The following is a 24,438-nucleotide window of genomic DNA, read 5'->3' as shown; positions in this document are numbered from 1 at the left end:
CACTTCTATTGTTTATCTCCTCTGTCTGCTACTTTTTTAAGGCACAGACTCCACCTTCCCCTCTATTCCAGCTCTTCGCTACCCCAAGCCCCTCACCTGCCATCTCTGTTTCTTCCTTGGTGCAGATGGGAACCGCTACCACCTACGCTGCTACATGTACCAGGCCCGGGACCTGCCCGCAATGGACAAGGACTCTTTTTCTGGTAGGTGGGAGAAAGTAGGAGAGCCAGGGACCAGGGACTGAGAGCTTGGAAATGAGTCATTGGGCCTTTGGACCACAGGAAACACAGCACATGGCTTCTCCTGCAGGTTGGGGGCAGTGTTTACTAGGTTTGTGAAGATGGCTGTTGTTGCCAGGGTCACTGTGGCTTCTTAATTGTCAGGTGACTCTGCAGGGTTTGGCTTTGCTGACCATCACTTCCTTCTGAAAGCCTGTCTGGCCTTGGCCCCCTCTCTCCTGGGCCTCCTGCAGCCTCCTACTGCTATACCTGCTCCTACTCAGGTGCTTCGCTGCCCCCTAAGCCTGATGTTCCCAAGAGTCTGTCCGTGTCCACTTCTTCGGGCACTGGTGTTAGGAAGCTCTAGTCCTTAGTTCCTAGGAGCCCCTTATGTTCAGCCACATCTTAGGTATCTCCCCCTGGATGCCTCAGAGGTACCTCAGTTCTTTCTGTCCAAACTGAACTCCTTGTGATACCCCCAAACACACCATCCAGGCCTACTTTGCATTCCTACCTTGGTCCTGGTGTCACATCAGCATGCCTATTACCTATCATGTTGGAAACCATCAGTCACCCTCTCTTGTTGATTCTGGCTCCTGAATCTCTCTTGGAGATGTTCCTGAGAACTGGCCTTGCCCCTTCATATCTGGATACTCTGGTCATCTCAGGGCCTCCCTGCTGCCTTCCTCACTGCCCCAGATAGATCTGGTCATGTCACTCCCCTGATTTCATATATAGACACTGATAGATAAATCCCCAACTCCTTGGCTTCGCAGACAACTAGCTCCTTTGTGATTTGAACCCCATGGACTGTGCCAGTTTCCTTCCCTGATTCCCCTTCATCCACTAGCTCTGGCCCCACCAACTTTTATCAAAATTTGTAGTGCTCTTTCATATTCCTGGCCTTTGTACTCAGTGTTCTCTCTGCCTAGAATGCATTCCTTTCCTATTTTTAGCCCAGCAAACTCCTACTCATCCTTCAAGTCCCGGCCCAGATGCCCTCTGACTCTTCCCCAAGCCGAGCTGGTTGTTTCTTTCTCAGCGCCTGACCCACTGCCTAGATCAATTGCCGTCTGTCTCTGCCACACGCTTCGCACTATGACTGCGAGCTCCTCATAGAAGAGGCCGTGTCTTACCCTTGAACCTGCAGCACTTGACATCTAAAGGACTAACACTTACTGAGTGCTCACCATGAGCCCAGGAGCTTTACTATTATTCCATGTAACCCTTGCAACTCTTCTATGAGTTATTTAACATCCCCATTTTACAGATAAAGAAACCGAGACTCAGAGAGCTTAACTCAATTGCTTGAGTTAAAATAGCCTCCAAATCTTTGAGTAGAACTGAGCTCGTCTATGAAAATGACCTTCTGTTCACAGGATGTGGCTGTCGCTTATAGCCATCCGCCTGTCCTCCTTCCCAGCCCCCTCCCCTCCCCACACGGAGGCCACTCTGGTGCCTCCTCCCCCCAGGGGCTGCGCTTTCTTGCATTCCTCTCTCCTCAGGGGCCTGTTCTCCAGCTCTGCAGCCAGGCAAAAGGTGGATGGAGCAATTTCTTTGTGTCGTGGGTCCAGGGTTCTGAGAGTGCCCTCTGCAGAGCATATGCAAAACCCTCACTCACGGATTGGCAGGTCACGGGCAGCTACCTGCAGCTGCAGCTTCCTGGGAAACTGCCAGCAGGCTTTCTGACACTTAGAATGTACCCTGAGAAAAAACGAAGTGGACTAATTCACAACCTTGTTTCCTCTTCCTTTGGGGGAGGATGGGGAGTAGTGCGGGTGGCGAGGTGGGGCCCAGGTGGAAGGCCCCTGGTTCTCTGTGGGACCGGCTGGCAGTCGACCCTGCAGGGAGGGAACTCCTCCAAGGAACTATGCTAGGAGTCAGTGTGCATCTCTGGGGACTGCAGCCTGCTCCAGCCTGGTGCTGGCCTGCAGAGACGTCACACTTTCCATTCTGGCCCCACCCCCTCCCCCAAATAAACATCCCTTGAGCGTTGAGGGCACTGCCCAGGGCTTCCTCAGAGGCCACTGGCTTCTGAATGAAAGGCCTGATTGAGCAGCTGCTGGAAAGGAAAACAGCAGCCAACACGGGTGAACCTATAAAACCCAGAGTGTTTATTTTCACTCCCAAACCCTAAACCAAAGCAATTTCTCCCCTGGAACTGACCCTGGGGCGGCTGGCGGCCTGAGGCTGTGCATGGCCACCGGCTGGCATTTCTCAGAGGAAACTCATGTGTGAATCCAGAATGTCTGGGGCCAGGGGAGGGTCTCGCACAGAGTCTGTCGCTAGTCTCGTGGTCCTCTCTGCCGGCAGGGGTCTGGGGCAGAGAAGGCTTTCTTCCTGTTAACTCTGAGCTGTGGTGCTCTGGGCCTTCCCCCACGGTGACCAGTTCAATAGGTCCCCAGCTGTGATCTCTGCTTGTCCCTGTATGGTGGGCCTTGGGGCTGTCTGGAGACAGGGGCTATGTCTGCTCCTTTTCCCTGGCTGAAGGTATAGAGGAAAATGCAGGAATTGCCCAGGAAACTATTGGTTGAATAATACTAAACTCAGTCAGGAAAGAGAGACCTGTCGAGATGTTGCTGTCCGGGCTGTCTGAGGACATCACCTTGGGCGGGTTTTAGGGTAGGGCCAGCACAGATCTCCGGACCTCTGGAGGGGCACGTGTGGCACATTATGTGCCTCTGTGGCCTGTGTAGCAATTGGGCATAAAAAATGTCAAATAATACTTAATTCAAATGGTGTCGAGTTGGGGTTGCCACTGCTTGGTGAGCATCTGGAGAAGGCACTGGATTTACTTTGAATGGAGAAGATACGACTTCAGAGGACTTGGAAATCACATGTCCGCAACACCCTACCTAACGGGCGGCATCACTCTCTGAAGTTGCTCTTCATCGTAGACTGATACTTCTCAAACAGAATTAAGGAGGCAGCGTCTGCTTTGCCAAATTGTCCTCTCAGGGAATTCTGCTTTGGCTCTCCCACCGCTGGGCACCAGCACTGCTGTGGTGTGAGAGAACCATAGCTCTGCTTAAGGAGCTGCTACCAAGACTGACAACCCCTGGGCAGCTCTTTTGTGAGCTCACTACATTCCAGGGGATGGCCCTTAGCATGAGGGACCCGGAGACTCATCTCTGCGAGACTGAAACATCGGTGGGCTCCGGGAGCTCGACCTGGCTCAGAGAATGAGAGATGGCGGGTAGACCGGATGCCAGGTTATTAATTTACAGGGGCATGTATCTGTCAAGAAAGTGAAGGTCTTGTGCTCTCTTCGTTGGCCTTATGGTTCTTGGGAGGTAAAAGCCGTGTCAGTTAGGTGGTCCTGAGGGTGTGGCTGCGAGGCCAGGATGAACCGTGATGAACCGTGGCTGCCCCGTAGCTGACGTCACGTCTATGGGGATGAGTGCTTTAGTGTTCCCCCAGATCCAGACTTTGTCCTGGGCGGAGCTGGGGCGTTCTTGCTGTTGGATTTCCCATGTCTGGACTCCAGTCAGGGCCCACCCCCTCTTTTGAAGCACAGCTTTCTGTTAAGGCTGGCTCTGGTTGGGGGGAATTTTCCCATTGAGCTTAAGGAGCTGTTTTCCAAAGTACATTGGAGGCTTGTGAAATGCTCCACTTAAAAAGGGTTCCTGAGTAAGAGAGACTGGGAAACACTGCACACTTAGAGATTTACAGCGCACAGTGGCACTGAGCGGCTCTGACGTGGCTGTAGAAAGAGGAGCCTGTTTGATTGTTTAGTGCTCATTAGCTCTCCAGAGAACTCACATTTCGAAGAACACATTTTGGGAAACAGTGATCTACAGGACTCAGTCCAAATTGCTGAGCATAAATCCAGGACCGGTTGGGATTGGTCCACCTCCTCCTCCCTCCTCCATCCCACTGCCCTCGGTGCTCCCTTGCTGTTTCCACAGTGTCTGTGCTATTTGTTGCCGTTGATCTTCTGTGCTGGATACCTAGACACCCTCTTTTCTTTGGCCTGCCTTCGTTACTTCCACATTTTTGAGACGCAGGGTAGGAGACCTCCTTGGGGAAGACTGACTTGGTGTCATCAGGCATCTCCCAACCCTAGCACCTTATCCACTCCGCTATTAATTCGCACATCACCTTATATCATAGCTGTCGTTCGGTTACCTCTTCCAACCAGTAGTCGCGATCTTTAGAGCCTGGATTGTGTCTCATTCATCTTCATGTTCCTCGCACCATGCTTACCTACCACGTGCTGGTCAGTCAATAATTGTGTATTGAATGAATGATGGATTATAAATAACGCTAGAGTGAACGTCTTTGTACATATAACTTTTTGGTTAATTTGGATGATTCCCAGGAATATGGGAAATAGGGTATAAACAGTTTTATGTTTTTCTAGGCATACTGCCCAATTGCTTTCCTGAAGGGTTGCTGAATTGCTTCCAGCAATAAAGAAGAGTACCTATTTCATCAAATATTTGCCAACATTGAGTTTTATACTTCTAAACAATTTTTCTTAATTTTATAGGGAAAAAAAATGCTGTATTATAGTTTTCATTTGCATTGTCTTACTAGTGATCTAGTCCACTCTCTTTCAAGAGTCTTTTTCCTATGAGCATGGCATGGCAGAAGGAGCACTGGACTAGGAGTCACAGTGTCTAGTCTTACCCATGTGTGAGTGTGGACTAGTGACTTAGTCTTCCTGAGGCAAACTATCTTCTGACAAGTGGGATGACGCTACCTGCTCTGTCCCCAATTCCGGTGGTCTGAGGCAGGTGGTGGGAAGGCCCACGAGGAAAGCTTAGTGTATTGTGAGTGCAGAAGTACCCTCCCTGAAGCTCCAGAAAGGTCTGAGCCGCAGAGCTTGGATGCAGGGCTCCAGGCCCAGCAAAAGAATCACCTGCCTGGGGCTTCTCATGATGATAGAGTCCGGTAGAACATTCTGTGTTCGTGGCTGGAGCTTTCCAGGGCGGTTTGTGGTCCTTAGGGAGCCCCAGTCCAGCCACATTTCAACTCATCTCTAGGGGTGCTCTATGTGGCTGGGTAGGTGAAGCCCAGGGCCCATGCCGCCCCTCTCCCATGGGAGTGGCCCTGGGTGGGGGGGCACTGGGCGGGGGTAGACAGACACAGAAGAGCTAGCCTCTCACCTTCCTTCCACCTCTCCTTGGGATCTGCTTCTCCCTGCTCTTGGCTTTCCTGGAAGAGGATGGGGAGTGTGTGTCTGTCTGGCTCTCCTTCATCTGACCACCTTGCTTCAACAACACCCACCCCCACTGGTTTTTTTTTTTTTGGAAGGGCCGGCCCCTGTAGGGGGAGAGGCCAGGCCCCTGCACACAGTAGCCCAGTGTCTGAGGCCCCAGGCCTCCAGGCCTGCTCTTTACAATGCCTTTGTTGTGTGTTTTTTCCTCCCATGGACGGGCGGGGCGTGTGTGCGGGTCTGGGTGATTTTTGTTTGAAAGCCACCCCCTCCCTGTCCCCCTGTGCTGAGCTCATTGCCTGCGCTGATGGGGCTGCTGGAAGGAGTCGGCCTGCTCAGGGGCCAGCGTGGGGGGTGCTGCCAACACCAATACAGTGTGCACAGCCGCTACAATGTGCAATTGTGATCTTTGTGTAAACGCGGTCGGTCTGGGGCTCGCGCGCTTATAAAAATAAAGCGTTGGGGAGCACGGGGGGGTGGGAACAAAAGGGGCTTTTTCGCTGGCTCTCTAATATGGTTTTATTTATCGGAACGCTCCCTCTTTCCCTTACTGGAACCAGGGAGAGGTTCTCTGCCGAGCTTGGAGCTGATGGTATCACAGCCAGACGGTTTCATTAAATGCACAGACGCCGCTGGGCCCTGCCAAGGGCAGGAGAAGGGCTTGGGGCCAGCCCTGCCAGGCCGGCGCATGGAACCCAGAGCCCCATGCCAGGGAGGCTTCTACCAGGTGGGAGTGGCAAGATGTGGTAGCATTTCTCCCCTGTCCCTTCTCCTGCCAAGAGCCTCCTACTGCCCTCTTCTATGCCTAGAATCACGTTCCAAACCCATTTCCTGCAGGAAGTCCTCCAAGACTGACCCTTTTACACTTTTGTGCCTGAAGGCTAACGAGTTCATCCAGGCCGTTAGTCAAACCTGGCATTGTTCAGCCAGTGCGTGCCCACAGTTTCTGCCCTAACTTAGATCCCCTTCTCCTTTACGACTATCCCCCTGGGCAACAGTCAGGATCGTGGACCCTGCTCCCTCATTCCCATAATGGTGATCTTCCCATTGCCCACCTCCACCTTCCCACCTTTTCTATAGTCACTTCCCACCACCTCCTGTGTAGTGGCCGTGGTATGCCACCTGGTCTCCTTAAGGCCAAGGAGCCTGTCCTGTCCTCCTCTCTTTTGCGGGCAAGTGGAAACACTGTCTTCCCTTGCCAGCCCCAGGACTGCGATTAGACATCTGGCACCCTTCTGAGGCCAGCGAGGCAGAGCCATTACCTCTGAGCCCACTGAGGTCCTCTGGACACCACATGGAGGGGTTAGGGACAGCACTGGGGCTGGACTATGAGGCTCAGAGGATGCAAAGTGCCTCAGGATGGAGCAGGTGTCAAGGTACAGGGTATGTGTTAGAGCATTTGGGCTCGGTCCTCCCAGACATCTAGCATCCAGCTGCAAGCCTCCTGCATCCCTGACTTCCCTGTCTGTGTGCCCTCAGCATTTGATACTTTGAGTTATAAAATGGCCGCAAACTGGACCTTGCCCCCAGGCTGATGCCCTCGTGGGAGAAGCTGGAGGGGCCCCTCCTCCAAGCCCTCTCTGCTCCTCTCCTAAATTATAGGCACTCAGTCCCGTAGGAACTTCTCTTGCATTAGTTTCCCAAGTGTGGCCATGAAAGGCAGCATTAGCGCCACCTGGGAACCTGCTAGAAGTGCAGATTCTTGGGCCCTATCCTAGACCTGATGGATGAGTCTCCGGGAGTGCTGCTTAGCAGTCTGTGTAAACCTTCTGGGTGATTCTGCTGTACGTTCATATTTGAGAACCACTGCCTTAGAATCTTTTCTAGTGACTCCAACTTCTCTTTGGGATTAGGCAGAGAGAATGACTGGCGGGTGGCTCCCAGGCCAGCATGGCTAGGCCGGCAGGCTGGAAAGGAGTTTGGGGGATAGCAGGGAGCTGCAGGGGCCTTGGGTTGGGGTTCCTCTCGCGGCACCCGCTACTAAACAGCTCTTGAGTCTACATGCTTCCTTCCAGTGCTCACGCCCTGCCCCCGCCGCGCATCTAAGCCACCACCATCTCTGCCTGAACTATTGCATCAGCCTCATAACTTGTCTCCCTGAACTTGCTCCTGCTCCCTCCAGTCTGTTCTCCCTGTGGCAGCCAGAGTGAGCTTGCTGAAATGCAGACCTGAGCACACCGTTTTGATGGCACCAACATCTCTGCTCTATTCTCCCTCCCTCAAGAAGCCAGATTTCTCCCTCACACACTCTACTGTACCTTATATCTATTCTTTAAAGCACTGATGAAAATTGTATTTATGTTTACTTGTATGGATTATGGTTTTGCTCCAACTGTATTCTTAGCCCCTAGCCCCCAGCCCCTACCCTGGCACTCAATAAATACTTGTTGGATGAATGAATGAACAAGTGAATGAGCCATCCGGGCACTCACTTCTTCCAGCTGGACCTTGCCCCCAGCAGCCAACCCGAGAAGGAGCCTAGAAGGGGAAGTTCTCTGGATCTCTGTGCCCACTCGCACAGGCTCCATTTCTCCGTGGTGGCCCACCAGTCTGCTCACGGAGGGGGTAGGCTGATATCGTTGCTCCAGAGTGGCAGCCACAGCTCTGCTCCAGCTTTTTGCCCTGCATGACTCTTAAGCAGGCAATCTCATGGTCTCTGATGTGTCCTGTCTCCCTCCCCTGTTCCCTGCCCACTTAGATCCCTACGCAATCGTCTCCTTCCTGCACCAGAGCCAGAAGACGGTGGTGGTGAAGAACACTCTAAACCCCACGTGGGACCAGACTCTCATCTTCTATGAGATCGAGATCTTCGGCGAGCCAGCCAGCATCGCCGAGCAGCCGCCCAGCATTGTGGTGGAGCTGTATGACCATGACACCTACGTAAGTTTGCCTGCCTCCCTCCCTTACCCGCTTGGTGCCCACTCACTCTGGGGCCCAGGGAGAGACACTGCTGCGAGGGAGGGTCCCCAACCTGATGAGTGTGCCCTAGGGCTGGGACTGATGGCCTCTATTTTAGAGTAATTAAAGAATAAACTGGATTGCTAGCTCATGTGCTTGTGCCCATGGCAGAGAGGAGACAGATCTGGAAACGGCCCTTGGCTGTGGGTCAAGAGCCCGAGTTTTCTCTTCCTCTAACTTGCTTATAAGATCCCAGGCCAGTCCCTCTCCCTATCAGAGAGCTGTGTTGACTCCACAAACATACTTATCAAGCACTTGTTTAATGGGTTGGGTGATCCCTCGCTAGGGGTTCCCAGGTTAGGTGAGAGCCGACACTCACCAACAGACAGATCCTCAAGGGAGGCAGCAGATCCCTGAGTGCCACATGGCTCTGAGACATACCCAGAGCTGTCCAACAGAACTTCCGGCACTGATGGAAATGCTCTGTGTTTGTACCTTCTGAACGAAAGCCCCAGCCACACGTGGCTACTGAGCAGTCAAAATGTGGCTAGTGCAACTGAGAAACTGAATTTTAAATTTTATTTAGTTTTCATTAATTAAACTTTAAATTTAAATAGCCACAGGCGGCCAGTGCCTCTAGTATCAGACAGCAAAGCTCTAGAAGGTTCTCAGGAGGGAGAGATCACCAAGGACTGGAATGTGCAGAAGGGCATGGGGAAGACACAGGCCCTGGAAGAAATGTGGGATTGGGGCTCTGGGAGAAGGCTGGGGGGCATTCCAGCACAGCTTGGAGGCAAGTGGGAGACCGAGGAGATGGGGGGGCAGTCTGGGAAGGAGGAGGAAAGAGAATGAGGCCAGGGGAGCAGGGTAGTGACGGGATCAGAGTAACATTTTAAAAAGAGATGAGAAAGCCTGTGTCAACTGATGGGGCATGTGACAAAGAGGCCCCGGCTTGGGTTGGGAGGGCAGCAGTGTGATGAAAGGGGAAGAGGCAGGGTTTGAAAGATGTTTCCAGAAAGAGCTGCCATGACTGAATGTCGGGTGCCCTGAGGGGGGTGTGGGAACGCGATGCTGTTTAGGGTGCAGCACCAGGAGATGGGGACCAGTGGGCAGTGCAGGCCTAGGCTAGGGCAGCCAACCTGTGAGCTCTTCCCTTGGAAGGAAAAGCTGGCTCCTTCGGAGGGGAGAATGAGCAACTGGAATCTATTTGGGACTGTTTGGAGAAGAGCACAGGACCTGGCACCTTTGGGGCAGGAGTGGGAGCGGGCGGGAGGACCAGGAGGGCACCGGGCCAAAGGACAAAGCCGAGGGAGCAAGCTCGTGCCAGCATGGGTAGGTCGGGAGGTGGCAGGACAGTCTCTCTCTTACAGTCGCATCACACCTCCTCTTTTTAAAATGTTTCTCTGACCCTCTCTTCTGCAAGCAGTGCCAGAGAGAGATCCCAAGGGGAGAAAGCCACGGCCCCTTGAGGGCGGGCAGGCTCCAGGGTCCCAGGGGAGGGCAGGGGCTGGGCTCATTGTTATATAGTCAAACAAGGCCATACAGATGGTAAATGCCCATTGCTCTGATCTGCTGTCCTGACCACCCAGGCTCTGCAAGGATTCCCCTCTCTCCAACTTCTCTGTGACCAGATAAATAAAATAAAAATAAAAATAAAAATAAAAATAAAATTAAAATAAAAAAGTACCCGCCCCAGAGGAGCCTTCAGGAGCCCTCCCAGCGCTGTGGCTGGTGTCCGCTCTGAGTGATTGGTGCTGGACTGTAATCTGCTGATGTGAGCATTTGTGCAGCAGCTGGTAGCCACTCCAGAATGGCTCTTTGGGGTGCCCCTGGCATGGAGGCGACTTCAGGTAGGGGTGCCTCTCAGTCCTGCACTGGGTTTCTCCAGAAGAGGGTGTCGGGTAAGGCATCAGGGTTTGTGAGGGCTGTAGCACTAGCTGGTTGAGACCTAGGTTCTGCCCGTTGCCCCTGCCTTCAGGGACGCCAACCATGAGGCCGGAGTCCACAGGCCAGTGAGGTTGCAGAGGTCCATGTCAGAGGCTGAGCTTGGGCAGGGCTGTGAATAATGGCTGAGAAGGGGAGAGGACACATGGCTCGGGGAAATGGCCCATGCAAAGGCCAAGGGGTGAGAAGCCAGCTGAGGAATGGAGGATACGTGGATAGGAGAGAGGCAGGGAGGGAGAGGTGAGCAGGCCCAGGGAGGCGGTCTTCCGTGCCAGGTGAAGAGTTTGACTCTATCCTCCAGGCAGTTGGGGAGCCATGGAAGGTGTCTGAGCAAGGGAATAATGAGACAAAAACATCATTTTAGCAAGACTTATATGATCTGATGAATGTGATCACAGTTTCCTCATCTGGAAAGCAGTGGAATTTAAAGGTCAAGCGAATAGGAAATAAAAAGTTCTTGGGACTGTCAAATGCCTATACTGTAAGGGAATTAGACGAATGCTAGGATCCTGTTACTCTGGTCCCTCATGGTCTCAGAGCTTGATTAAATTAAAACAAGGCCAATGCTGTTTGGACATACAGAGGGACTTCCCCACCATGATGGGAATTCTAATCTAGCAGCAGTGGCTAGGCTCACTCACATGTCCTCATATTCTTTTAAGCAGCAGAGCGCACCATTCATCACCAGTCGCTGCTCTTTCGAGTTCAGGAGGCCAGATGTACGTCTGGTGACTGCTCTGAGGCCACCAGAGCCCTGGACTGGGGGGTGCTGACTCTTCTTTCTTCACTCTCTGTCCAGGGTGCAGATGAGTTTATGGGACGCTGCATTTGTCAGCCGAGTCTGGACCGGATGCCCCGGCTGGCCTGGTTCCCGCTGACTAGGGGCAGCCAGCCAGCGGGTGAGCTGCTGGCCTCTTTCGAGCTCATACAGAGAGAGAAGGTGAGGCTGGGCCATATCTGGATCCTGGAGGCCCAGGCAGGGAGTACAGGTGGGGGTGGGGGTCGGGGGGACACAGGCAGGGGATAGCTGGCTAGAGGGGAGGGGGCTGCTGATATATTTTCTTCCCCTACCAGGGGTCTGCACTCAGTGGGGAGCACCGAACAGTCACTTCTAGAAGTCAGGCCTCCTGCCAAGACCAGTTTTGGCCATCTTTTCTGAACCCCAAATCAGGACATGTTCTAACTTTGGGGTAGAAATTTAGAATCTGGACTGTGGGGGAGTGCCTGAGTCCTCTGCCATTGGATGTATTTTTCCCTGAGTCATATCCTGACATGGTGTCTGGGAGGAGGATCTGGTTGTAGAGGTGCTTAATCGTGGTGGGGAGGGGACTCCAGGAACAAGTAAGAGAAGGACCTCTGTTCTAGCTCTGGCTTTGCCATGGCCTAGCTGTGTGATCCTGGACTACCCACTTCCCGGCTGCAAAATAGGGAGTTTGGGTTAGAACCATATCTTCAAACTTGCTCTTAGTGAACCCCAATACGTATGATAGATAGAAGGAGGGCTGTTCCATGTGAAGAGTTCCAGGTGAAGGAGGGGGATGCAGCATACCGCCCACCTAGCTTCCCCTTGCACCATCTCACCAACTCCCACGCAGCTCCAAGGGGGCCCTAGGCCTCCAAGGAATAGAGTCTGCAGACCGCTGGACTGTCTGATCACTGACGTATTCCATGAGTGTGATGTTGTGTTTGCCTGGCCAGGGCAGGAAGGAGGGTGAAGGTGGCCCTGGGTGAAAAGCTCCTGAGCAAAGCTCTTTTCCTTCCCTCTAGCCAGCCATCTACCATATTCCTGGTTTTGAGGTAAGTCTTGCTCTCAATTCTTCTTCTTCAGACCCCCTGCTGGTCTCCTGTGTTTGCAGCCCTGTCCCAGGCTAGAAAGGGCAGCAGGCGTCCATTACCACTGTCCTTCCTTCAGACAGAGGAGGGTCCAGTGGGGCCACAGGGGCAAGGTGAACAGAGGCTGTGGTCCCAGCCCAGCTCAGGCCTTTTACCCTGAGTTCACAGACTCTCAGACTGAAGGGGCCTCATGGTCATCCATACCAGCGACTCTTAGTTGTGTTGCATGTTAGAATCCTTGGGCAGCTTTAAAAATCCCTCAGTGCTCAGGCCCCAACCTAGACCAAAGGAAACACAATCTCTCGGGGTGTGGCCCAGGCATTGGTAGCATTCAAAGCTGCCTAGGGGATTTTAATGTGCAGCCAGGGCTGAGAGCCATTGATTTAGCCCAGTGGTTCTCAGCGTGGCATCACCTGGGATGTTGGTGGAAATGCTTCTTTGGTCCCACTATAAGCCTACCGAAATGAAGTCTGAGGGGCAGCGAGGCAGCATATGTGTTCACAAGCCCTCAGGGGATTCTGGCGCATACTTGAGTTTCAGAAGTTCTGACTTAGACCACAGTTCCCAACTCACTGTTCCCACCGTGACCAGGTTTCTTTCCCCACTAGTGATGGGGGCTTGGTCCCCTTGTCCCTGCTCTCCTTCCTTCTCCCGGGGGTCATGGTAGAAAGTGCAGACCTTTTACTGTGGTATCCGGGCTAATTTGCTTCAGGAAATACTATTCTCAGCCACACTCAGCTGCCGCTTTGAAAAGTGGTCATCTGGGCTCTGTTTGGATGCCTCCCCCTTATGAGGCAGCCCACACGATTTGCAGACAGCTCTTACCATGGAGGCCTGCCTTTGCTCCTGCCCCCTACTCCACACTCTGCTTTTCCCTCCATCTGTACTGGTCTCTCTCCCGCTCCTTCTCCTGTCAAGTCCAAGCTCCTACTCTCAGGTCTGCCAGCTCCTGGGGATCCGGGTTGTTTCTCCTTGGCTCCCCTTGTCCACATGCTCCAGTAGCAGCAGCAGCTCTGTGGCTGCAGGCCTGTCTGCTTCTTGGGGCTGCTGCACATGGTCAGGTCCTTCCCACCATCTGTCTGCCATTTTCCTTTTCTCCTGTCACTTCCAGAGATGCTGGGCCTTAGATTTATGTTCTGGTCTCTTCTACCAGCCACTCTGCATTGACATCCACTGCACCTTCTTTCTCAGGGACCATGTGAAGGGCGTGGCTAGAAGCACATGGCACTTGCCCTGGACGGGAGGTGGTTTCTGTTGGCTCTTCTTAGTGTGCTGTGTGATGTGCTGATATCTGTCCCAGCCCAGTGCTCCTTGTCACTAATGGTGAACTTTTACACTCCCTCCTTTCCTTTCACCATCTCCTGGATGTGGAACGTCGTCTCGCAATGTGGTCCAGGTACAGGATACATCACGGATCCTGGAGGAGGTGAGGTGGACCTGCATGGCTGTGGCTATGGCTGGGAGTAGGGTGGGCAGGGACGGAGGGAAGGTAAAGACCAGTCTCTGGGCATGTGCCCTGGAGCTTTCTTGGTTTTTGTTTCCCCAGTGGGGATCTGTCACACAGAGATCTGTCTGGATTTCATTCCTTGCACTCTGTGTGGATCCAGGGCTCCCCAGGATGTGTCCTGGCGTGATTCTGGCCTCAGGAGGCTTGCTGCCTTGTTGGAGGCCAGATTCATCCAGACCTCATGGACAGCAATACATAGTCTTATTTGGCTGAGGACCAGGTGGTATGTTTTCAAGAATACAATGTTTATGAAGGGCCAGAGTAGTCAAAGAAGCCTTTCTGGTGGAGGTGGCATTAGCCAGACATTGTTCCAGGAAGAAGGTAGAAAGCTGCCTTTGGCCCAGGGCACCAAGCACCAGGTTAGGGCCTGGATGGTTTAGATGCTGGGGCGGGGGGGCGGGGGGGTTGGGATTCCTAGGTTCTAGAAGTTTGGGGTTTGCATCCAGATGAAGCAAGGCTTTGTCCTTCGCCATGGAGGATGAGGAGCACATTCCCTTATGGCCTCCTGCGCATCTGTGAGCCGGTCCTCATGAACGAGCAGGGGCAGAGGCCTAGGCAAAGGAAAGACAAGAAGGAGAGTCCTGGTCAGATGGGTTGGGGCAAAGGGCAGCCACTTCCTGCCGTCAGGGAATCCCCCGGCGGGGAGCGGACACCATTTGACATTTTCAGTGCAATTTGGACTTGAAGTGCAGGGACAGGATGTGGGATCCGCAGGCCCTGCGCCCCTTACCTCACTTCCTTTCGCTCCCAGACCGAGGTGGGGTTCGCCAAGTGAGCTGGCCGTAATTGCGCCTGACAGGCAGCCTCCTGCTCTTGGCTGCAGTCAGAAAGACTGCCGATTTGGAAAGGGGAACAGAGTCTTGTCCAGGGAAGCAGCGCAGAGCCCTCTCTCGAATGAGAGCATTCTGTGGCCAAAACCCACAGCTCGCTCTGAAGAAGACCCAGCCTAGGGATGCATTATTAAAAAAAAAGTTAAAATCTTTAATAACTAATTTGTAATGTATAACAGTGAAGACTCAGATTCCGAGAGAGGGGATCTGGCTGTGGTGTCCTTGTCAGGAAGCAAATCCAAATCTGCAGCTTTTGGGCCAGACCCTGAAGAGGGCCAAATGTCTTGCTGCCGGGCTGGCCTGGCCACAGGCTGAGGCGGGGTGTGGGTTGGCAGGGCCAGGAGAGAGCAAGTCCTGGGGGTCTGTGGGGCACAGGAAAGGCCTAAGCCAGCAGGTTCAGAGGGTCCGAGGCTGCTGAGGATGAATGGAGTAACAGCTGGATGGCCTTGTGAACTCCTCATCCCCAGCACCCCCCCTCGCCCCCCGCCACAGCCCTGGGCCCATTACTTAGTCACTTCTCTTGTACTTGAAGGCTAAGCCTCATGCCAAAGTCTTGGGTCCCATCCAATTTTAAGAACCAAGGGGACCAGGTAGAGAAGTAGGGTAGTCTTGCTGCTGCTTCTGGTCCTGCAGGAAGCTTGATGGCTTCGCAGGATTTTTCTGTCTTCTTTGCATTAGCCAAACTCTTGACTTATATCCCCCATTCATCCCCCTCCAGGCTCCCAGCCCGATCCCTGTGAGAAGCACTCCAGCTGTCCTAGAGGGCTGTGATGAGCCATGCCAGGAGATTAGATTCTGGGCCCCTGGCCATGGGAGCCTCTAAAGTCTGGGAGCAGAGAGGGCAGATGGGTGGTTAAGAAGTTGTTTGGCTGTAGCGGGTGTGGGTTAAGGAGCAAGGGGCAGGAGGAGCGACCAGCTGCGAGGCTTTGGTGATTCTGAAGAATGATTTAAGGAAGGCGTCTCTGTGGGCTGACACAGCTCAAGGCTGTATGGGAGACAGAGTGTCCATGAATGAGATGTGATGCCATCTGTCTGTGCCGATAGCTCAGAGAGCAGACAGAGGACCATGGGGATGGCTTCCTGGAAGAGGTGGCACTGAGCTTGATTCCAAAGCAGGGATTGGTAGAAGGGGCGGGGGCAGAGGTGCAGGTGGCAATGCCTTGGGCTGGGGGCATGTCACCACTTGGGGCCAGTTTGTTGGGCAAGAGTTTCCTCCCCCCAGGTTTTATGCCCATCTCGACTGCCCCTCTCTGGTAGCTCTTGGTGGGGGAAGAGGAGCTATTGCGTCCCGTTATTAGGCTTTGGTGACATCTGGGAGACCTGGGTGCTTTCAGAGAGCATGGGTGGAGGGGGGCTTCCCTCCTGGCTCCCCAGCCTGTCTTTCTGTTGCCTCCTGCTTCCCCCTCTTCCTCTTCTCCCTTCGAATTTCCCTCTTCCTCGGTTTGCTCCTTGGCCCTGGCTCCCTCTCTCTCTCCTTCTCCCGCCTCTTCTGAGCCCTCTGTCTCGTTTCTTTTCCTTTTTGTCTGGAGAACAAAGGCAGTCCGTGCTGCCAAGGGGAATGAGTTCAAAGAAACTGCAATTTTAGATTTCCTGAGAACTGGAGAGTGTGCACATGCATGTGTGAGTGTGTGCGAGTATGTACACTTGCAAGAACACACACACGTGCACGCACACACGGCAGAAGAGGGGATGGCTCATTCCTTAAAACCAGGGGCCCCTAGGATGTGGGCATGTGCAGAGGAAGGCTCCCCTGGGGGCCCCTTAGGTGGGAGCAGGGGCTATGGTACAGACCATTGAGGGGGCTCAGTTGGAGCAGTGCCCTCTGCTTCTAATGTCCTGCTCTGCAGAAGGGATGCCCTAGTGGACAGGACTGCACGCTCTGCGGCTGTTTCCACTGCAGGCTCAGGGGGCCAACCAGATGTCACTCCCTCTGCTTTTCCAAATCCAGGCGGCAGGGTATGGCTTTTAGTCTGAGATGTACATGGGGTAATTTCCTGCACCCCCAAATCTACTAGAAGGAAAAATTTGGTGTTTTGCAATCAAGAAAATAAGCCCAGTGGTCCCCCATCCCCCATCCCTCCCCTAAGGCCTTAATTTAAAACACTGTTTTTCCTCCGAAGTGTAATTAGAGCAACATGTTATTCCTAACAAGCTGGGTGGGGCAGGCAGACAATGGAGCCCTCCCAGCCTGCCTGGCTGCCCCCGCCTGGAGCTCCCTGAGGAGTCAGGATCTGAATGTCCAGAGGGTCCCCTGACTGTACCCTGCTGGTTGAAGTGGGGGGGGGGTCTATGGGCTACTGGTGGCAAGACTGACCTATGTGGCTGGATGGGCTTGCCGACACTTCCCCCTGGCCTGAGAATGAATGTCTGTCTAGTGTGGTGGCCCCTAGGCCTGGGTGAGGAAGCCCCACTCGTGGTTCAGGGTCCCTGTATGGAACTGGCTAGCAGGATGGCATTAGGGTAGATTCCGCTCTAATAAGGGAGAGAGCCTAGTTTGTCCTTGGGTCATTGTCTTCTTGGTCGGAGTGGCTTGGTAAACACCCTGCACGCCTGCAGAACCCCATCAGTGGGGCAGTCCCAGATCTGCCCTGCATTTAGGGTGGGTAGGGATGGTGAGCAAGGCAAGGGTTGGTCAAATGTGGCTTCAACTAATTAGGCTGATATTCTAAAGCTGTGGTCCTCTGAGTTCCTTGACTCACATAGGACAGTGGATCAGGATGTCTTGGTGGCACTTTCAGACTACATCCACCCCCCTGCCTGGCAATGTTGATGTTTCCCCAGTTCTGACAGGGGCCACTGCAGCCCACCCCTATTGAGAATCACTGTCCTGGAGAGTGGGTGTCATACCGCAGGTTGACTGGACTAGAAAAAAGTTGAGAAACTGGGGCATAAGGGCCAGCCATCCGGCCAAGTCCACAGCACTCCCACGTGTGAGAGGTCAGTGATTTGTTAGGACCTTGGGAAACCAGGGCTTGGGGTCACTTAGAATTCAAAGACATCAGAGAGTAGGTTTACAAGAAGTTTCTGCAGTGGTTAGGGAGATTTTCTGAAGGGTGGGGAGCTTGAACTAGGTGCTGAAAAATGTGTTAGATTCAGGAAGAGGGCAAGGGAAGCCCATTCAAACAGAGGGAGCTACGAGCAGGCACAGGGGAGGGAGGGCTTGGTGAGGGCCCAGGGATCAGGCTGGAACAGACGAGAGTTTGGGAAAGGAGGGGAGACTATGTTGGAGCCAGTTTATCGACCCATCTCCCCACCCATTCATCCCTCTGCCACAACTCCCTTCCTTTAATTATCCATTCATAATCCTTTATTTGCTGGACAGGGGATTCAGCTGCAGTATCTGTGTGTAGAATTGCTGGTTTAACTGGGGACACAGACATGTGAACACATAGAGATGGCACAGGGTTTTGTGTCTTTCAGTGGGAGGGAGTCAAGTTGCCACGGGAGCCGTGGCGGTGCTCAACTTAAGCTCGGAGCCCTAGGGAAGATTTGAATGGAGACCTGAAGTCCAAGTAGGTTATAGCTAGATGAAGTGGGAGCTTTCAGACAGGGGGACCTACGTGCTTCAAGTCTCATGGGTAAAGAGAGCAACTGTTAGTGCTCAGAAGGGCAGGCATTGAGTATGTCTGGGGAAGTAGCTTATCACTATCTGGGACCCCAGACGGGAAAGTTGTTGGTGAGAGGTGAGACTGGAGAAGTCAGAAAGAGCTAGAAGGTGAGGGGTCTTGGAGGCTACGTCAAGGAATTTGGACTTCATCCTGAGTGAGTGGGGAACCTCTGACGGATCTTAAACAGAGCAACATTCTTAGATGATGCCCCTGGCTGCAGAGTGTAACATGCCTTTGTCGTGGGGAGTGGATATGCAAAACCAAATGCAAGGTGGTCACAAGAGGATGCTGATGAATCTAAGGGAGAGAGGGTGGTGGCATGAGCTGAGGAACGAAGACAGGCAGATATGCATGTGAGAGATTTAGGGGACAGAATCGCTGAGGCTAGGTGATCAATCAGACATGGTGATGAGTGGTCCGACTGAGGGTGGCATGGGACTTTTTGGCTTGGTGGTTGAGGTGGGTGGTGGGGTGAGTTTCTGAGACAACATTTGAAAAGGGGAGATTTCGAGGGGGAAGTTAGAGTATCTAGTTTTGGACACGTTTCGGAGTGAGAGGCCAGTAGGACACATGGATGAATTGAGTAGTAAGAGGTTGGGGCTGTGGGTCTAGAGCTTAGGAGAGATATTTAGGAGCAGAAAGCCTAGGAGAGGACTAGGCAGAAGAAGAGACTCAAAAAGAAGATGGTAGAGAGGGTGAAGGGCCATTGTGGAAGCAGAGAGATGGCTTTAGGAGGGAGGCCGAGGTCAGATGCTGCTGAGGGAGTGAGAGAGTGGGAGCCGGTGCGTGGCCTCTGGGTTGAGTTACAAGCAGGTCGTTGTTGACTTTGGAGAGAGAAGTTTCCAGGGAGGGATGAAGGGAGCAGAGCTGAGTGCATGGGGCAGAGGGCCGCATGGAAGCGAGGGAGAGGCAGTAGATAGAGGCAGTCCCTTTCAGGAAAGGAGAGGAGAGGGAGGGAGGCTGCTGGAGAGGACACGCAGCTGGGCAAGGGTGGATCCGAGAGACTGTTTTTAAATGGGGAAAGAAAAGATCCAGCCGATAGCAGTGAAAATTGGGGAGGACCGGATGAGACCGGGTGTAGATGTGCAGCAATAATGCTGTAGGTACAGACGGGCAGTGTGGTATGCACAGTGGCAGGGGGACAAAGGACCACGGTGGCAGTTTGCAAGCTAGATGGAAGGGGGGGCTTCAGACGCAGGGGTTCTGGGGAGTGGCAACTAATGACAGGGAGCAAGGATGTCCTGGGACCCCTGGGGGCAGTGAGGTGGACGGAGATGGCCTTAGGATGACAATGGTGGCCTCATGCCAAGAATGCTGCTCTGTGGATGCACCTCTAACCACTATCTCTGCTTGTCTCTCCCTGCTGCCTTCTCTGGGTGTGGCGCTCTACAGCTGTGTGCACCTGCCTTCTTCCTCCAGGGCCTCCTCCAAACGGTACTGGAGTCTGTCCTTCTCAAGGTTCTTGTTCCCCGTCCTCCTCCGTAAACAGGTTCCTGAAAATGGGGAGCCCGGCCCTCAGCATATAGAGAGGAACGTCATCAACTGAGAACTCAAGGAAGCCGGAAGGAAAGATGGAACATGGCAATGAGGGATAAAATGGGATCAAAGGGATACGACCCAGAGTTCGGGGGCATGGAGAGGAATGTTCTGGGGGGAAGAACATGAATGAGTTTTCCTGGGTGATTTCAGGAGAATGTTGCAACCATGTGAGAAGGGCTTATCCTTCTGCTTCTCCACCCAGGGGATCTTGGGGTGGTTCCCTTCTTTTTGCCTCTTTGCATTTTGGGCTTTGGGTCCTGGGCCCACATTGGACTGGGCATCAGCCTTGAGCAGGCCAGAAACAGGTCACGAGCAGGTCTTTAGGCTTCACCCTTCCTTTAAAGAGGCAGCCCTTGATGTGCAGCTGCAGCAGCTGGTGGCCTTGGAGTGCCAAGGGTGGGCACCAAGCCAGGTGTCCCCATAGCAGCCAGGCCATATGGTGGCTGTCCAGGCCCTGCCTCCAACCTCCAGGGGCACCATTCATGTGGACTGTGGTGAGCACGGCAGCCCCTGGAGTGGTGCCCTGTGGCAGCCTGCACATTGCCTTGCCTCCTGATGGCATCTGTCTCTCAGCCAGTCCAAAAATGTAGGTGCTTCCTATATCTCGTCACCTGCATTGTGGATCTGGAAGAATACAATGAATTCCTTCACTTTGTGCCCTGGTGATGTAGGCTAGTTATGAAGTCAGTGTTGTACTGAGAGATGCTTTTGGTGGCTTAGCTCTCTTCGAGTCACCCTGGGAGATCAACAACAATGCTAATGGTAAAAACAATGGCACTGACAGCAATACAGCAATCATTATGGTCACTATTGTTTATTAAGCACCCCCTATGGGCCAGACATTCTTTATATTTGTTCTCTCATTGACTTCTCAGAGTAGCTCTGTAAGGGTATTGTAACCCTGGATCTTCATATGAGGGCATGAGTTACAGAAATTGAGTAATTTGCCCAAAGTCAAACAGCTAGGAAGTGACAGGGCTGGAACTAGAACTAGAGTCTGGCCTGAGTCTAGAAAAGAGCTTCTTACCACTACAGGTCAGGGAAGCATAGCATCATCAGCGTGTCACTGGGTAGGACTGACAGCTGGGATTGGCTGTGACATGATGAGGTGGGAGGAAGCTGGTATGTTTCTCTGCTCCAGCTGCTCCCACCCTCTACGTCAGAGCATCTGAAGATGGATACACCATCCTTTAAGAAAGAACCCAGAGCAAGTCACTTGGAGAATGAATCTAATGATTCCATTGTTTATTAAATGAGATCACATGAGGCAAATTCTCTAAAGTGTCTAGCATTACCATTTTAATTATAGCTAACATTTCCTGAGGGTTTGGGCCTGCATGTATGGACATGCAGGTTGTGCACTGCACAAGAGCACTCCGTCTAATGGGGTGCAATTTCTAGTGTAGACATCACATATTTGTATTTATTATAACAGTTTTCCAGTAGGTGGCAGTAAAGGGTCTCGTTCTAATGAACTAGCAAAATATGATGATTTTCTGACATGGAAGTAAAGAGCTTTAAGAAAGGGACATCTTTCTCTAATTGTCACAAAGGTACCATGTGGGCTAGTAATCCTACTATTGAGAGTTCATGTGAATCGGGCACTCTTCTAAATCTTGTATTACCTTCTTCAAGTCTCACACTAACCTTTAGAGGTTGAGAACTTTTAAAACCATTTTGTGGATGAAAAAATTGAGCCATAGAGAGGTGGAATAACTTACTTAACTCGATAAGCGGTGGAGCCAGGATTCCTACCCAGAGCTTGTGTTCCAGCCACTGTGAGACGTGGTAGTTGCCTCGCCCACGGCAGTACCTGCTTCCCTTGCTCCACCTGCTTCCCCAGGTAATTCTCTGTGACCGCTGAGGATTCCTGCCCATGTCTTTTTGGCAAACCCTTAGTAGGCCAGAGTTGACACATGCTGTACTCATCTCCGGTGTGTGGTGGTGAAGGAGCTTCCCCAGCAGTGCACTTTGGTGCCAGTAGTTGATGGGCATTTATATCCCTTTCTTCTACTGCTAAATACTCTTTCTGGCTCCCAGCACAAGTGCTCTGTCCTCATGGTGGACAGGTGTGAGAGGTGGGCGTTTGGGGCTGACAGGTGTCTGGGTGTGGGTGTGGAGAGTAGAGATAGAATACCAGGAGGGATGGTCAGTTGGGAGGGTCTGAGCCAGGAGGCAGGAAAACTAGGCCTGTGACAGGGCACGTGGTCCTTTCTGGGGCTGAGAAGGGCTGACGTGGATGTGTCAGGGTAGAGTGGGCCATGCGTGCCTGTGCACACGTTCGTGTGTGTTGGAGATGGGGTGACCCTGAGCAGCTCATTGGTGCATCAGAGCCCGCCTTGTGGGAGGATGGGCGACCTGGGGTTCATTTGAAACAGGATGATCTGAGATCTGAACCCTGGGCCAAGGTGCTCAATTTGTGATCGTGGAGAAGGTGGTTCCTGGAAAAACTGACTCAGCGCTCTCATTTCTGCCTGCCCATTTTCCCACCTGTGTGTCCTTGTCTCTGTTTTTGTCTCTCTTCATGCGCGTCCTTCTTTCCGTCCTGTCTGTCCTCCTTTCTTGTCTCTCTGCCTCGGTCTCCCTTCCACCTTTGTCTCTATTCTATCTGCCGTGCTCTGTAGTCAGAGGATACAGACCTGCCCTATCCACCACCCCAAAGGGAAGCCAACATCTACATAGTTCCCCAGAACATCAAGCCAGTTCTCCAGCGTACTGCCATCGAGGTGAGCTTGACCTTAGGGTGCAGGGGTGGAGGGCAGCCTGGTCCTTCTCCTTTCTGGCCCAGACTTTCCTGGGCTCTGGGGCCATTCTAGCCACTTTCTTTACTTTGTGTCCCCAGATCCTGGCATGGGGTCTGCGGAACATGAAGAGTTACCAGCTGGCCAGTGTCACCTCCCCAAGCCTCGTGGTGGAGTGTGGAGGCCAGACAGTGCAGTCCTGTGTCATTAGGAACCTCCGGAAGAACCCCAACTTTGACATTTGCACTCTCTTCATGGAAGTGGTGAGCCTGACCTCCCTGCTGTCCCCTTCCAGCGTCCCGGTGGCTAGGCTAGACTTTCCTCACAACCCCAAGCAGCCTGAGGGTCTGCTCCTACGCCCTGTGGGATCCTGTGTGGGTGACAGCATTTCTCCCACCTCACTTGGCTATGAAAATGGGAAGGAAATGCTCATACTCACGTCATTGGAAGAACTAAAGCATGCGAGCAGCACAGGTGGGGCCAGCTTGCTCCCTCCTACCCAGATCCCAAGTCTGCAGAAGTCCCAAGGACCTATACCCATGGCTGTTTTCCCTTTCAGGGCAGGGCTCAATCTCCCGAAGCTCTCCTCAGGGGCCTGCCAGGGCTGTGACTTTCCATGATCCCTCCAAACCTTCCCTGACCTGGGCCTCCCCACCTGGGCTCCTACGGAGGGGCTCACCCCCAAGGCCTTCAGGGCCTCAGTCCTCTCCAGCTCCCGGGGCTGCCTGGGCCAAGTGGCCAGAGTAAGGCAAGTCTGAGGAGAGGAACATGGTTTGCAAGATGAAAGCACTATAGAAATTCCAGGCCCAGTGGCTGTCAACAGGAGCCTCCTCTTGGCTGAGCCAAACCCGCCACCGAAGGAGAGCATATAAATTACTTCAAGTTGTGTTCAAAGTGCTTTTGGGGCTGGGGGGTGGGAGGGTGGGGAGAAGAATCTGGGTCTGTAAGCCAACTCTCAAGTATCCACTTGGGGGGGACTGTCTGCAAGAAATGTTGAGTCCCGGGCCAACTTCTCTCCTCTTCCCCTCCCAGCGAGTGAGGGTTCAGGGAAAGGAGGAGACTTGCTTTCACTTCGGGCTGAACTGGATGTGTTTGGAAGGTAAAGCTGTGGTGGAGAGTGTGTGTTGGAGAAGCCATCCTCTGAGTACAGCATTCAAGAGGCAGGAGGAAATGCGTGTGGCTTCCACTCCCCTGGCCGGCTCCTGGGCTCAGTCAACCACCACCTTGAAGTTACGGCCCCTGGGGGTTATCTGTGGGATTATAGTCATTCTCTCGCTTTGGGCTTGTCCTGTGAAGAAGCCCTCCCCGCTCCTCTGAGACCTCCCAGAAATGGGTTCAGGCCACTGCTCAGAGCTTCCCTCTACCTCTGTCCAGATGCTGCCCAGGGAGGAACTCTACTGCCCCCCCATTGTGGTCAAGGTCATTGATAACCGCCAGTTTGGTCGTCGGCCTGTGGTGGGCCAGTGCACCATCCGCTCCCTGGAGAGCTTCCTGTGTGACCCCTACTCAGAGGAGAGTCCATCCCCACAAGGTGGCCCAGGTAGGGGGAGGAATTATTGATGGGGAGGGCTGGGACAGAGGGGGTGCAGGGCAAGTGGGACTTCCCACTGAGAGGTGTCTTGAAGCCCTACTTTTGCTGAGACCTGAATGATAGGTGGTTTCTGCTCAGCAGACCAGAAGGGTGTGGATTTCACCTTTCTCAGGGCATCACCTGGCTCTGGGGTGGGCACACCTGGAGCTGGTACGTGTGCCTTTGGGGGGCTGAGAGGTGAGGGCTGAAGTGGGAGGTAGTGGGAAGAGTTGAGGGAGAGAGATTCAAGGATTCAGTGGGATAAGGAGGGAGGAGAGAAAGGCCGGAGAGGAACAGAGAGAATTGAGGAGATAGGGAATGTGAAGGGAGATGGTAGAAATAAAGACAGGTGAGGGAAGAATTGGGTGGGAGGAAAAGAAAGACAGAGATTGAGAAGTGTAGGGAGACTGAGAGGTTCTGTCTCATAGTACCTGGCTGAGTCTCGTTGCTGGGGGGAACCCCTGGAGGGAGCCCCCTCTCAGACCTGGACACCTCTCTCTCCTACAGATGATGTGAGCTTACTCAGTCCTGGGGAGGATGTACTCATCGACATCGACGACAAGGAGCCCCTCATCCCCATCCAGGTAGG

The 24,438-nt window shown here is 53.2% G+C and overlaps 1 protein-coding gene across 1 annotated transcript in view; it reads left to right on the top strand.

The window, feature by feature from the left end:
- The window catches only part of DYSF (dysferlin), a 211,933-nt gene that overhangs the window by 120,419 nt on the left and 67,076 nt on the right, over positions 1-24,438 (top strand). The window contains exons 32-40 of the mRNA XM_023533853.1: positions 72-203; positions 8,078-8,259; positions 11,021-11,161; positions 11,989-12,018; positions 13,451-13,480; positions 22,163-22,264; positions 22,381-22,542; positions 23,654-23,819; positions 24,357-24,433. Of these exons, the coding sequence (XP_023389621.1) occupies positions 72-203; positions 8,078-8,259; positions 11,021-11,161; positions 11,989-12,018; positions 13,451-13,480; positions 22,163-22,264; positions 22,381-22,542; positions 23,654-23,819; positions 24,357-24,433 (1,022 nt within the window). The remainder of the gene's footprint in view (positions 1-71; positions 204-8,077; positions 8,260-11,020; positions 11,162-11,988; positions 12,019-13,450; positions 13,481-22,162; positions 22,265-22,380; positions 22,543-23,653; positions 23,820-24,356; positions 24,434-24,438) is intronic.

Source organism: Pteropus vampyrus, unplaced genomic scaffold, assembly GCF_000151845.1.
Source record: "Pteropus vampyrus isolate Shadow unplaced genomic scaffold, Pvam_2.0 Scaffold113, whole genome shotgun sequence".
Taxonomy (NCBI): Eukaryota; Metazoa; Chordata; class Mammalia; order Chiroptera; family Pteropodidae; genus Pteropus; species Pteropus vampyrus.
The sequence above is the reverse complement of the archived record's forward strand: the minus strand, read 5'-3'. Positions and strand labels throughout refer to the sequence as shown.